General features: G+C 53.9%; 1 protein-coding gene across 1 annotated transcript; it reads right to left on the bottom strand.

The window, feature by feature from the left end:
- Positions 1 to 2,246: 2,246 nt before the first annotated feature.
- LOC138364407 (mucin-17-like) lies at positions 2,247 to 11,369 on the bottom strand. The gene is made up of 7 exons (XM_069324030.1): positions 11,346 to 11,369; positions 9,225 to 10,988; positions 8,481 to 9,095; positions 7,721 to 8,263; positions 6,761 to 7,039; positions 5,442 to 6,008; positions 2,247 to 3,041 (listed from the first exon to the last, which is right to left on the bottom strand). The coding sequence occupies exons 1-7, from the start codon at positions 11,367 to 11,369 to the stop codon at positions 2,247 to 2,249; spliced, it is 4,587 nt and encodes a 1,528-aa protein (XP_069180131.1).
- Between the last annotated feature and the right edge of the window lie 1,890 nt (positions 11,370 to 13,259).

Raw genomic sequence — 13,259 nt, 5'->3', positions numbered from 1 at the left:
GCCAGGCTAGAAGGCTCCTGTGTTACCTGGCGTGAAGGCTCCAGTGCTGCCAGGCTAGAATGCTCCTGTGTTGTTAGGCTAGAAGGCTCCTGTGTTACCAGGCGTGAAGGCTCCTGTGTTACCAGGCGTGAAGGCTGCAGTGCAGCCAGGCTAGAATGCTCCTGTGTTGTTAGGCTAGAAGGCTCCTGTGTTACCAGGCGTGAAGGCTCCTGTGTTACCAGGCGTGAAGGCTCCTGTGTTACCAGGCGTGAAGGCTCCTATGTTACCAGGCGTGAAGGCTCCAGTGCTGCCAGGCTAGAATGCTCCTGTGTTGTTAGGCTAGAAGGCTCCTGTGTTACCAGGCGTAAAGGCTCCTGTGTTACCAGGCGTGAAGGCTCCTGTGTTGCCAGGCTAGAAGGTTCCTGTGTTACCAGGCTAGAAGGCTCCTGTGATGCCAGGTTAGAAGGCTCCTGTGTTACCAGGCGTGAAGGCTCCTGTGTTACCAGGCGTGAAGGCTCCAGTGCTGCCAGGCTAGAATGCTCCTGTGTTGTTAGGCTAGAAGGCTCCTGTGTTACCAGGCGTGAAGGCTCCTGTGTTACCAGGCGTGAAGGCTCCTGTGATGCCAGGTTAGAAGGCTCCTGTGTTACCAGGCGTGAAGGCTCCTGTGTTACCAGGCGTGAAGGCTCCAGTGCTGCCAGGCTAGAATGCTCCTGTGTTGTTAGGCTAGAAGGCTCCAGTGTAACCACGCGTGAAGGCTCCTGTGTTACCTGGCGTGAAGGCTCCTGTGTTGCCAGGCTAGAAGGTTCCTGTGTTACCAGGCTAGAAGGCTCCTGTGTTGCCAGGCTAGAAGGCTCCTGTGATGCCAGGCTAGAAGGCTCCTGTGTTGCCAGGCTGGAAGGTTCCTGTGTTACCAGGCTAGAAGTCTCCTATGTTGCCAGGCTAGAAGGTTCCTGTGTTACCAGGCTAGAAGGCTCCTGTGATGCCAGGTTAGAAGGCTCCTGTGTTGCCAGGCTAGAAGGCTCATGTGTTGCCAGGCTAGAAGGCTCCTGTGTTGCCAGGCTAGAAGGTTCCTGTGTTACCAGGATAGAAGTCTCCTGTGTTGCCAGATTAGAAGGCTCCTGTGTTGCCAGGCTAGAAGGCTCCTGTGTTACCAGGCTAGAAGGCTCCTGTGATGCCAGCTTAGAAGGCTCCTGTGTTGCCAGGCTAGAAGGCTCATGTGTTGCCAGGCTAGAAGGCTCCTGTGTTACCAGGCTAGAAGGCTCCTGTGATGCCAGGCTAGAAGGCTCCTGTGTTGCCAGGCTAGAAGGCTCCTGTGATGCCAGGCTAGAAGGCTCCTGTGTTGCCAGGCTAGAAGGTTCCTGTGTTACCAGGCTAGAAGTCTCCTGTGTTGCCAGGTTAGAAGGCTCCAGTGTTGCCAGGCTAGAAGGTTCCTGTGTTACCAGGCTAGAAGGCTCCTGTGTTAACAGGCTAGAAGGCTCCTGCGATGCCAGGTTAGAAGGCTCCTGTGTTGCCAGGCTAGAAGGCTCATGTGTTGCCAGGCTAGAAGGTTCCTGTGATGCCAGGCTAGAAAGTTCCTGTGTTACCAGGCTGGAAGGTTCCTGTGTTACCAGGCTAGAAGTCTCCTATGTTGCCAGGTTAGAAGGCTCCTGTGTTGCCAGGCTAGAAGGCTCCTGTGTTACCAGGCTAGAAGGCTCCTGTGATGCCAGGTTAGAAGGCTCCTGTGTTGCCAGGCTAGAAGGCTCATGTGTTGCCAGGCTAGAAGGCTCCTGTGTTACCAGGCTAGAAGGCTCCTGTGATGCCAGGCTAGAAGGCTCCTGTGTTGCCAGGCTAGAAGGCTCCTGTGATGCCAGGCTAGAAGGTTCCTGTGTTGCTAGGCTAGAAGGCTCCTGTGATGCCAGGTTAGAAGGCTCCTGTGTTGCCAGGCTAGAAGGTTCCTGTATTACCAGGCTAGAAGTCTCCTGTGTTGCCAGGTTAGAAGGCTCCTGTGTTGCTAGGCTAGAAGGCTCCTGTGATGCCAGGCGTGAAGGCTCCTGTGTTGCCAGGCTAGAAGGTTCCTGTGTTACCTGGCTAGAAGGCTCCTGTGTTGCTAGGCTAGAAGGCTCCTGTGATGCCAGGCGTGAAGGCTCCTGTGTTACCAGGCTAGAAGGCTCCTGTGTTACCAGGCTAGAAAGCTCCTGTGTTGCCAGGCTAGAAGACTCCTGTGTTGCCAGGCTCTTGTATTGCCAGGCTAGAAGGCTCCTGTGTTGCCAGGCTCTTATATTGCCAGGCTAGAAGGCTCCTGTGTTGCCAGGCTCTTGTATTGCCAGGCTAGAAGGCTTCTGTGATGCCAAGCAAGAAGGCTCCTGTGATGCCAGGCTAGAAGGCTCCTGTGTTACCAGGCGTGAAGGCTCCAGTGCTGCCAGGCTAGAATGCTCCTGTGTTGTTAGGCTAGAAGGCTCCTGTGTTACCAGGCGTGAAGGCTCCTGTGTTACCAGGCGTGAAGGCTCCAGTGCAGCCAGGCTAGAATGCTCCTGTGTTGTTAGGCTAGAAGGCTCCTGTGTTACCAGGCGTGAAGGCTCCTGTGTTACCAGGCGTGAAGGCTCCTTTGTTACCAGGCGTGATGGCTCCTGTGTTACCAGGCGTGAAGGCTCCTGTGTTATCAGGCTAGAAGGTTCCTGTGCTGCCAGGCTAGAAGGTTCCTGTGTTACCAGGCTAGAAGGCTCCTGTGTTGCCAGGCTAGAAGGCTCCTGTGATGCCAGGCTAGAAGGCTCCTGTGTTGCCAGGCTAGAAGGCTCATGTGTTGCCAGCCTAGAAGGTTCCTGTGTTACCAGGCTAGAAGGCTCCTGTGTTGCCAGGCTAGAAGGCTCCTGTGATGCCAGGCTAGAAGGCTCCTGTGTTGCCAGGCTAGAAGGCTCCTGTGATGCCAGGCTAGAAGGTTCCTGTGTTGCTAGGCTGGAAGGCTCCTGTGATGCCAGGCTAGAAGGCTCCTGTGTTGCCAGGCTAGAAGGTTCCTGCGTTACCAGGCTAGAAGGCTCCTGTGTTGCTGGGCTAGAAGGCTCCTGTGATGCCAGGCTAGAAGGCTCCTGTGTTGCCAGGCTCTTGTATTGCCAGGCTAGAAGGCTCCTGTGTTGCCAGGCTCTTGTATTGCCAGGCTAGAAGGCTCCTGTGATGCCAAGCTAGAAGGCTCCTGTGATGCCAGGCTAGAAGGCTCCTGTGTTACCAGGCGTGAAGGCTCCAGTGCTGCCAGGCTAGAATGCTCCTGTGTTGTTAGGCTAGAAGGCTCCTGTGTTACCAGGCGTGAAGGCTCCCGTGTTACCAGGCATGAAGGCTCCTGTGTTACCAGGCGTGATGGCTCCTGTGTTACCAGGCGTGAAGGCTCCTGTGTTACCAGGCTAGAAGGTTCCTGTGTTGCCAGGCTAGAAGGTTCCTGTGTTACCAGGCTAGAAGGCTCCTGTGTTGCCAGGCTAGAAGGCTCCTGTGATGCCAGGCTAGAAGGCTCCTGTGTTGCCAGGCTGGAAGATTCCTGTGTTACCAGGCTAGAAGTCTCCTATGTTGCCAGGCTAGAAGGTTCCTGTGTTACCAGGCTAGAAGGCTCCTGTGTTAACAAGCTAGAAGGCTCCTGTGATGCCAGGTTAGAAGGCTCCTGTGTTGCCAGGCTAGAAGGCTCATGTGTTGCCAGGCTAGAAGGCTCCTGTGTTACCAGGCTAGAAGGCTCCTGTGATGCCAGGCTAGGAGGCTCCTGTGTTGCCAGGCTAGAAGGCTCCTGTGATGCCAGGCTAGAAGGCTCCTGTGTTGCCAGTCTAGAAGGTTCCTGTGTTACCAGGCTAGAAGTCTCCTGTGTTGCCAGGTTAGAAGGCTCCTGTGTTGCCAGGCTAGAAGGTTCCTGTGTTACCAGGCTAGAAGGCTCCTGTGTTACCAGGCTAGAAGGCTCCTGTGATGCCAGGTTAGAAGGCTCCTGTGTTGCCAGGCTAGAAGGCTCATGTGTTGCCAGGCTAGAAGGCTCCTGTGTTACCAGGGTAGAAGGCTCCTGTGATGCCAGGCTAGAAGGCTCCTGTGTTGCCAGGCTAGAAGGTTCCTGTATTACCTGGCTAGAAGTCTCCTGTGTTGCCAGGTTAGAAGGCTCCTGTGTTGCTAGGCTAGAAGGCTACTGTGATGCCAGTCGTGAAGGCTCATGTGTTGCCAGGCTAGAAGGCTCATGTGTTGCCAGGCTAGAAGTCTCCTGTATTGCCAGGTTAGAAGGCTCCTGTGTTGCTAGGCTAGAAGGCTCCTGTGATGCCAGGCTAGAAGGCTCCTGTGTTGCCAGGCTAGAAGGTTCCTGTGTTACCAGGCTAGAAGGCTCCTGTGTTGCTAGGCTAGAAGGCTCCTGTGATGCCAGGCTAGAAGGCTCCTGTGTTGCCAGGCTCTTGTATTGCCAGGCTAGAAGGCTCCTGTGTTGCCAGGCTAGAAGGACCTGTGATGCCAAGCTAGAAGGCTCCTGTGTTACCAGGCGTGAAGGCTCCTGTGTTACCAGGCGTGAAGGCTACTGTGTTACCAGGCGTGAAGGCTCCAGCGCTGCCAGGCTGGAATGCTCCTGTGTTGTTAGGCTAGAAGGCTTCTGTGTTACCAGGCGTGAAGGCTCCTGTGTTACCAGGCATGAAGGCTCCTGTGTTACCAGGCTAGAAGGCTCCTGTGTTGCTAGGCTAGAAGGCTACTGTAATGCCAGGCTAGAAGGCTCCTGTGTTACCAGGCATGAAGGCTCCTGTGTTACCAGGCGTGAAGGCTCCTGTGTTGCCAGGCTAGAAGGTGCCTGTGTTACCAGGCTAGAAGGCTCCTGTGTTGCTAGGCTAGAATGTTCCTGTGTTGTTAGGCTAGAAGGCTCCTGTGTTACCGGGCGTGAAGGCTCCTGTGTTACCAGGCGTGAAGACTCCTGTGTTACCAGGCTAGAAGGCTCCTGTGTTGCTAGGCCAGAAGGCTCCTGTGTTACCAGGTTAGAAGGCTCCTGTGTTGACAGGCTAGAAGGCTCCTGTGTTGCTAGGCTAGAAGGCTATAGTGTTGCCAGGCTAGAAGGCTCCTGTGTTACCAGGCTAGAAGGCTCCTGTGTTGCCAGGCTAGAAGGCTCCTGTGTTACCAGGCGTGAAGGCTCCTGTGTTGCCAGGCTAGAAGGTTCCTGTGTTGCCTGGCTAGAAGGTTCCTGTGTTGCCAGGCTTGAAGGCTCCTGTGTTGCCAGGCTAGAAGGCTTATGTGTTGCTAGGCTAGAAGGCTCCTGTGTTGCCAGGCTAGAAGGCTCCTGTGTTGCCAGGCTCTTGTGTTGACTGGTTAGAAGGCTCCTGTGTTGTCAGGCTAGAAGGCTCCTGTGTTGCCAAGCTAGAATACTCCTGTGTTACCAGGCTTGGAAAAGCCTGTGTTGGCAGGCTTGTAGGGTCCTATGTTGCCAGTCGTGGACGAGGTTTTATTGCCAGGCTAGAAGGCTCCTGTGTTGTTAGGCTAGAAGGCTCCTTTGTTACCAAGCTCGAAGGCTCCTGTGTTGCCAGTCTTGAAGGCTCCAGTGTTGTCAGGCTAGAAGGCTCATGTGTTTCCAGGCCAAAAGGCTCCTGTGTTGCCAGTCTTGAAGGCTGCAGTGTTGCCAGGCTAGAAGGCTCCTGTGTTGCCAGGTTAGAAGGCTCATGTGTTGTCAGGCTAGAAGACTCATGTGTTACCAGACTAGACGGCTCCTGTGTAGCTAGGCTAGAAGGCTCCTGTGTTGCCAGGCTATAAGGTTCCTGTGTTACCAGGCTAGAAGTCTCCTGTGTTGCCAGGTTAGAAGGCTCCTGTGTTGCTAGGCTAGAAGGCTCCTGTGATGCCAGGCGTGAAGGCTCATGTGTTGCCAGGCTAGAAGGCTCATGTGTTGCCAGGCTAGAAGTCTCCTGTGTTGCCAGGTTAGAAGGCTCCTGTGTTGCTAGGCTAGAAGGCTCCTGTGATGCCAGGCTAGAAGGCTCCTGTGTTGCCAGGCTAGAAGGTTCCTGTGTTACCAGGTTAGAAGGCTCCTGTGTTGCCAGGCTAGAAGGCTCCTGTGATGCCAGGCTAGAAGGCTCCTGTGATGCCAGGCTAGAAGGCTCCTGTGATGCCAGGCTAGAAGGCTCCTGTGTTGCCAGGCTAGAAGGCTCCTGTGATGCCAGGCTAGAAGGCTTCTGTGTTGCCAGGCTAGAAGGCTCCTGTGATGTCAGGCTAGAAGGCTCCTGTGTTGCCAGGCTAGAAGGCTCCTGTGTTGCCAGGCTAGAAGGCTCCTGTGTTGCCAGGCTAGAAGGCTCCTGTGATGCCAGGCTAGAAGGCTCCTGTGTTGCCAGGGTAGAAGGCTCCTGTGTTGCCAGGCTAGAAAGTTCCTGTGTTACCAGGCTAGAAGGCTCCTGTGTTACCAGGCTAGAAGCTCCTGTGATGCCAGGTTAGAAGGCTCCTGTGTTGCCAGGCTAGAAGGCTCATGTGTTGCCAGGCTAGAAGGCTGCTGTGTTACCAGGCTAGAAGGCTCCTGTGATGCCAGGCTAGAAGGCTCCTGTGTTGCCAGGCTAGAAGGCTCCTGTGATGCCAGGCTAGAAGGCTCCTGTGTTGCCAGGCTAGAAGGCTCCTGTGTTGCCAGGCTAGAAGGCTCCTGTGTTGCCAGGCTAGAAGGCTCCTGTGATGCCAGGCTAGAAGGCTCCTGTGTTGCCAGGGTAGAAGGCTCCTGTGTTACCAGGCGTGAAGGCTCCTGTGTTGCCAGGCTAGAAGGCTCCTGTGTTGCCAGGCTAGAAGGCTCCTGTGTTGCCAGGCTAGAAGGCTCCTGTGTTGCCAGGCTAGAAGGTTCCTGTGTTACCAGGCTAGAAGGCTCCTGTGTTGCCAGGTTAGAAGGCTCCTGTGTTGCCAAGCTAGAAGGTTCCTGTGTTGCCAGGCTAGAAGGCTCCTGTGATGCCAGGCTAGAAGGCTCCTGTGTTGCCAGGCTAGAAGGTTCCTGTGTTGCTAGGCTAGAAGGCTCCTGTGATGCCAGGCTAGAAGGCTCCTGTGTTGCCTGACTAGAAGGTTCCTGTGTTACCAGGCTAGAAGTCTCCTGTGTTGCCAGGTTAGAAGACTCCTGTGTTGCTAGGCTAGAAGGCTCCTGTGATGCCAGGCGTGAAGGCTCATGTGTTGCCAGGCTAGAAGGCTCATGTGTTGCCAGGCTAGAAGTCTCCTGTGTTGCCAGGTTAGAAGGCTCCTGTGTTGCTAGGCTAGAAGGCTCCTGTGATGCCAGGCTAGAAGGTTCCTGTGTTACCAGGCTAGAAGGCTCCTGTGTTGCTAGGCTAGAAGGCTCCTGTGATGCCAGGCATGAAGGCTCTTGTGTTACCAGGCATGAAGGCTCCTGTGTTGCTAGGCTAGAAGGCTCCTGTGATGCCAGGCTAGAAAGCTCCTGTGTTACCAGGCATGAAGGCTCCTGTATTACCAGTCGTGAAGGCTCCTGTGTTGCCAGGCTAGAAGGTTCCTGTGTTACCAGGCTAGAAGGCTCCTGTGTTGCTAGGCTAGAATGCTCCTGTGTTGTTAGGCTAGAAGGCTCCTGTGTTACCAGACGTGAAGGCTCCTGTGTTACCAGGCGTGAAGGCTCCTGTGTTACCAGGCTAGAAGGTTCCTGTGTTACCATGCTAGAAGGCTCCTGTGTTGCCAGACGTGAAGGCTCCTGTGTTACCAGGCGTGAAAGCTCCTGTGTTGCCAGGTTAGAAGGCTCCTGTGTTGCTAGGCTAGAAGGCTCCTGTGATGCCAGGCTAGAAGGCTCCTGTGTTGCTAGGCCAGAAGGCTCCTGTGTTACCAGGCTAGAAGGCTCCTGTGTTGACAGGCTAGAAGGCTCCTGTGTTGCTAGGCTAGAAGGCTCTAGTGTTGCCAGGCTAGAAGGCTCCTGTGATACCAGGCTAGAAGGCTCCTGTGTTGCCAGGCTAGAAGGCTCCTGTGTTACCAGGCTAGAAGGCTCCTGTGATGCCAGGCTAGAAGGCTCCTGTGTTGACAGGCTAGAAGGTTCCTGTGTTGCCAGGCTAGAAGGCTCCTGTGTTGCTAGGCTAGAAGGCTCCTGTGTTGTCAGGCTAGAAGGCTCCTGTGTTGCCAGGCTAGAAGGTTCCTGTGTTGTTAGGCTAGAAGGCTCCTGTGTTATCAGGCGTGAAGGCTCCTGAGTTGCCAGGCTAGAAGGCTCCTGTGTTGTTAGGCTAGAAGGTTCCTGTGTTACCAGGCGTGAAGGCTCCTGTGTTGCCAGGCTAGAAGGCTCCTGTGTTGCCAGGCTAGAAGGCTCCTGTGTTGCCAGGCTAGAAGGCTCTTGTGTTGCTAGGCTAGAATGCTCCTGTGTTGCCAGGCTAGAAGGCTCCTGTGTTGCCAGGCTCTTGTGTTGACTGGTTAGAAGGCTCCTGTGTTGTCAGGCTTTAAGGCTCCTGTGTTGCCAAGCTAGAATACTCCTGTGTTACCAGGCTTGGAAAAGCCTGTGTTGGCAGGCTTGTAGGGTCCTATGTTGCCAGTCGTGGACGAGGTTTTATTGCCAGGCTAGAAGGCTCCTGTGTTGTTAGGCTAGAAGGCTCCTTTGTTACCAAGCTCGAAGGCTCCTGTGTTGCCAGTCTTGAAGGCTCCAGTGTTGTCAGGCTAGAAGGCTCATGTGTTTCCAGGCCAAAAGGCTCCTGTGTTGCCAGTCTTGAAGGCTGCAGTGTTGCCAGGCTAGAAGGCTCCTGTGTTGCCAGGTTAGAAGGCTCATGTATTGTCAGGCTAGAAGACTCATGTGTTACCAGACTGGACGGCTCCTGTGTTGCAAGGCTAGAAGGCTCCTGTGTTGCCAGGCTAGAAGGTTCCTGTGTTACCAGGCTAGAAGTCTCCTGTGTTGCCAGGTTAGAAGGCTCCTGTGTTGCTAGGCTAGAAGGCTCCTGTGTTGCCAAGCTAGAAGGTTCCTGTGTTACCAGGCTAGAAGTCTCCTGTGTTTCCAGGTTAGAAGGCTCCTGTGTTGCTAGGCTAGAAGGCTCCTGTGATGCCAGGCTTGAAGGCTCATGTGTTGCCAGGCTAGAAGGCTCATGTGTTGCCAGGCTAGAAGTCTCATGTGTTGCCAGGTTAGAAGGCTCCTGTGTTGCTAGGCTAGAAGGCTCCTGTGATGCCAGGCTAGAAGGCTCCTGTGTTGCCAGGCTAGAAGGTTCCTGTGTTGCCAGGCCAAAAGGCTCCTGTGCTGCCAGTCAAGAAGGCTCCTTTGTTACCAAGCTCGAAGGCTCCTGTGTTGCCAGTCTTGAAGGCTCCAGTGTTGTCAGGCTAGAAGGCTCCTGTGTTGCCAGGTTAGAAGGCTCATGTGTTACCAGACTAGACGGCTCCTGTGTTGCTAGGCTAGAAGGCTCCTGTGTTACCAGACTAGACGGCTCCTGTGTTGCTAGGCTAGAAGGCTCCTGTGTTGCTAGGCTAGAAGGCTCCTGTGTTGCTGGGCGAGAAGGCTCCTGGTTTGCAAGGAAGGTGATGATGGATGGTACACCCTCCAGAGGGGTGATGGATGGTACACCCTCCAGAGGGGTGATGGATGGTACACCCTCCAGAGGGGTGATGGATGGTACACCCTCCAGAGGGGTGATGGATGGTACACCCTCCAGAGGGGTGGTGGATGGTACACCCTCCAGAGGGGTGGTGGATGGTACACCCTCCAGAGGGTTGGTGGATGGTACACCCTCCAGAGGGGTGGTGGATGGTACACCCTCCAGAGGGGTGGTGGATGGTACACCCTCCAGAGGGGTGATGGATGGTACACCCTCCAGAGGGGTGGTGGATGGTACACCCTCCAGAGGGGTGATGGATGGTACACCCTCCAGAGGGGTGATGGATGGTACACCCTCCAGAGGGGTGGTGGATGGTACACCCTCCAGAGGGGTGGTGGATGGTACACCCTCCAGAGGGGTGGTGGATGGTACACCCTCCAGAGGGGTGATGGATGGTACACCCTCCAGAGGGGTGATGGATGGTACACCCTCCAGAGGGGTGGTGGATGGTACACCCTCCAGAGGGGTGGTGGATGGTACACCCTCCAGAGGGGTGGTGGATGGTACACCCTCCAGAGGGGTGATGGATGGTACACCCTCCAGAGGGGTGATGGATGGTACACCCTCCAGAGGGGTGATGGATGGTACACCCTCCAGAGGGGTGGTGGATGGTACACCCTCCAGAGGGATGATGGATGGTACACCCTCCAGAGGGGTGATGGATGGTACACCCTCCAGAGGGGTGATGGAGGGTACACCCTCCAGAGGGGTGATGGATGGTACACCCTCCAGAGGGGTGATGGATGGTACACCCTCCAGAGGGGTGATGGATGGTACACCCTCCAGAGGGGTGATGTATGGTACACCCTCCAGAGGGGTGGTGGATGGTACACCCTCCAGAGGGGTGATGGATGGTACACCCTCCAGAGGGGTGGTGGATGGTACACCCTCCAGAGGGGTGGTGGAATGTACACCCTCCAGAGGGGTGGTGGATGGTACACCCTCCAGAGGGGTGGTGGAATGTACACCCTCCAGTGGGGTGATGGATGGTACACCCTCCAGAGGGGTGATGGATGGTACACCCTCCAGAGGGGTGGTGGATGGTACTCCCTCCAGAGGGGTGATGGATGGTACACCCTCCAGAGGGGTGATGGATGGTACACCCTCCAGAGGGGTGATGGATGGTACACCCTCCAGAGGGGTGATGGATGGTACACCCTCCAGAGGGGTGATGGATGGTACACCCTCCAGAGGGGTGATGGATGGTACACCCTCCAGAGGGGTGATGGATGGTACACCCTCCAGAGGGGTGGTGGATGGTACACCCTCCAGAGGGGTGGTGGAATGTACACCCTCCAGAGGGGTGGTGGATGGTACACCCTCCAGAGGGGTGGTGGAATGTACACCCTCCAGAGGGGTGATGGATGGTACACCCTCCAGAGGGGTGATGGATGGTACACCCTCCAGAGGGGTGGTGGATGGTACACCCTCCAGAGGGGTGGTGGATGGTACACCCTCCAGAGGGGTGATGGATGGTACACCCTCCAGAGGGGTGGTGGATGGTACACCCTCCAGAGGGGTGGTGGAATGTACACCCTGTTAGAAATTTTCAATACTTTGTTACTAATATTCAGTATGTTAAGTGTGACGGGATGTAGTATCGCAGCTGTACTGGACCAAGATGGTATGGCTCTCCTTCACATAATAAAACAAATGCTGCTATTGGCCCTGCAGTGTGTATGTCGCAGGTGGAAACAAATAAAAATCATCAAATAAACAATTAAACAATTTACTGAAATATTAATGAACATAAATGCCCCTAAAAATACTTGGCTATCATGTAATGCAAAAGTGAATAAGTTATTATGACTTTAAATGTAAAAATAAACTACAGTATAAGCATTGAATAAAAGCATAAGGATATACTCTTATCCCATGCCTGATCAGTGTTACTGAGAAGGAGGCAGGAGCAGACATCGCCAAATACGTGAGAGTATTGAACATGCTTCTCGCTCAGCACAACCTACCTACGATGTCAATCCCTGAGGACCTACTTCAGCCTCAACCAGCCACAGAACCCACTACAAGACCTGCACCTCGACATCTGTTACCGCTTCCCGCTTCACCAACAAGAAACTAACACAATCTCCAGGACAACGGTCGTCACCCCAGACCCCTCCACCCAAAAAACAGAGGAGGAGAGGCAGCCCCCATTCATGGACAGCACTCCAGCAACGCCGACCGGCAGAGACAGAAACATCTACCATGGAACCAGTACAAACCACAACACCGACAACCTCTGGAACACCAGCTGGAACCCCAACTGAAACAGCACCTCAGGCACCCACTCCAATGACACAGACCCCGGCCATAGCAGCAGCACAGCAAGCATCTGCACCAGACACTGAACTTGAAGAGCTTGAAGAGCTGGAAGTCACCTACATCCACCCAATACCATTAGCCATACCAGGCATACCGGACAGAAGCAAACCTTGCTACTGCCTCTTTATCGACCAGGAGGTAGTCTTCAATGGCAACAGCACTACTAGATAAGCCCTGGCCATAGAATGTAACAGGCGCATCTACAGCAAGAACAAAGCCAAACTACCCCACTACATGTTCGTCCACTATTCCACAGTGGAGCGATACATCGACCTCTCCATCCTGAACATAAACTACATCGACCCACTCTTCAGGGAAGACAAGATGAAGCAAATCGACTTCTCTACCGCTGCTGAAGACCCAGAAGGAACCCCAACACCAAAGCTCACGCTCGGATACTTCAGGCGAAACTTCAAGATCGTATCTAAGCTAACAGAACGTACAGATCCAACAACATCATAAGGAAGACGCCTCCTCCAAGCCAGACAGAACACTTCAAGTGAACCAGGACGACATCACTCTGCCCCACCACTAGCCTCCTGCCGCCTAAGAAGAACTCAAGCTACAGGCTTTGACTGAAAAAACAATTCCAATCCACGGTGGACGGGCCACCGAACTTTCAAGCCTCCTCTCTCCACATCCAAATCCTCTTCCAAGAATTTCACCGCCCCATCCTTCTTCCTCCCACATCCTTTCCAAGCTCTTTGGACATCAAAGCAAAGCTGGTGTACTGAAGACAGCAACCATACCACCATGGCATCAGTCACACGACGTTGGCTGAAGGCGGACGACGGGTGAGAGACACGTAGGTGGTCCTAGAGCACTAAGGGGGAGACTGGCTCTCCAGGGAGGCGGTGATGACTCATCCAGTGTCAACGTGAGATGGACATCTGGTCAACTAACAAACTGCTTGTTGTGGCTGGCGGTGCCTTTGTGTTGAGCTGCACCACTGTCAGTTGAAGGCGGCTAACTACTTGTTTGTGGGGCAAACTACCGGTTAGCAGAGGGCCTGGCTTGCCTCTGAGTCGTACCAGGTCGTGCCAGGCCCTGGGGGGTATGGAGAGGTGGCAGGACTGATGACTCATCTGGATAGGTATAGGTTAAGTAATAATTGTAATTACGAAGCAATAAGATGCTTATCTTAAGATACTAACAAGGTTAGGTAAGGTTGGTGTTTTCTATGAATCTTTTTAAGGGTATCTATTATGTTTAGTATATCACCTATGCACGTAGTTAATAAGTCAATATTGACTTTACGAATTTGCGAGAACGGGTTGCATCTGGGCTGGTGTAGATGTAGACTTCCAGTGTAGAGGCAGTGAAGGTGAAGGGAAAAGTCAGTTCCACTACTATGCAGGGGATTCACGTGACATAAGAAATTATTCTTATGCTGTGTAATATAACTTACTAACACTACTAAATTGTAGTTTAGTTACATAAACTCAATATTACTTCAATTCAGATGAAATGTAATATCTATACAAC

This window comes from Procambarus clarkii, chromosome 13, assembly GCF_040958095.1.
Source record: "Procambarus clarkii isolate CNS0578487 chromosome 13, FALCON_Pclarkii_2.0, whole genome shotgun sequence".
Lineage (NCBI taxonomy): Eukaryota > Metazoa > Arthropoda > Malacostraca > Decapoda > Cambaridae > Procambarus > Procambarus clarkii.
Note: the sequence above shows the minus strand (reverse complement) of the source record. Positions and strands in the feature narration are given on the sequence as shown.

What these genes read in the sequence shown, in the direction of transcription:
- LOC138364407 (XM_069324030.1), bottom strand. Translation starts at nt 11,369, where the DNA reads ATGTCTGCTCCTGCCTCCTTCTCA. An exon ending in CTGCTCCTGCCTCCTTCTCA is followed by an intron (nt 10,989 to 11,345) that starts GTAACACTGATC and finishes AATTTCTAACAG; the next exon opens with GGTGTACATTCCACCACCCC. An exon ending in CACAGGAGCCTTCGAGCTTG is followed by an intron (nt 8,264 to 8,480) that starts GTAACAAAGGAG and finishes CTGGCAACACAG; the next exon opens with GAGCCTTCTAGCCTGGCAAC.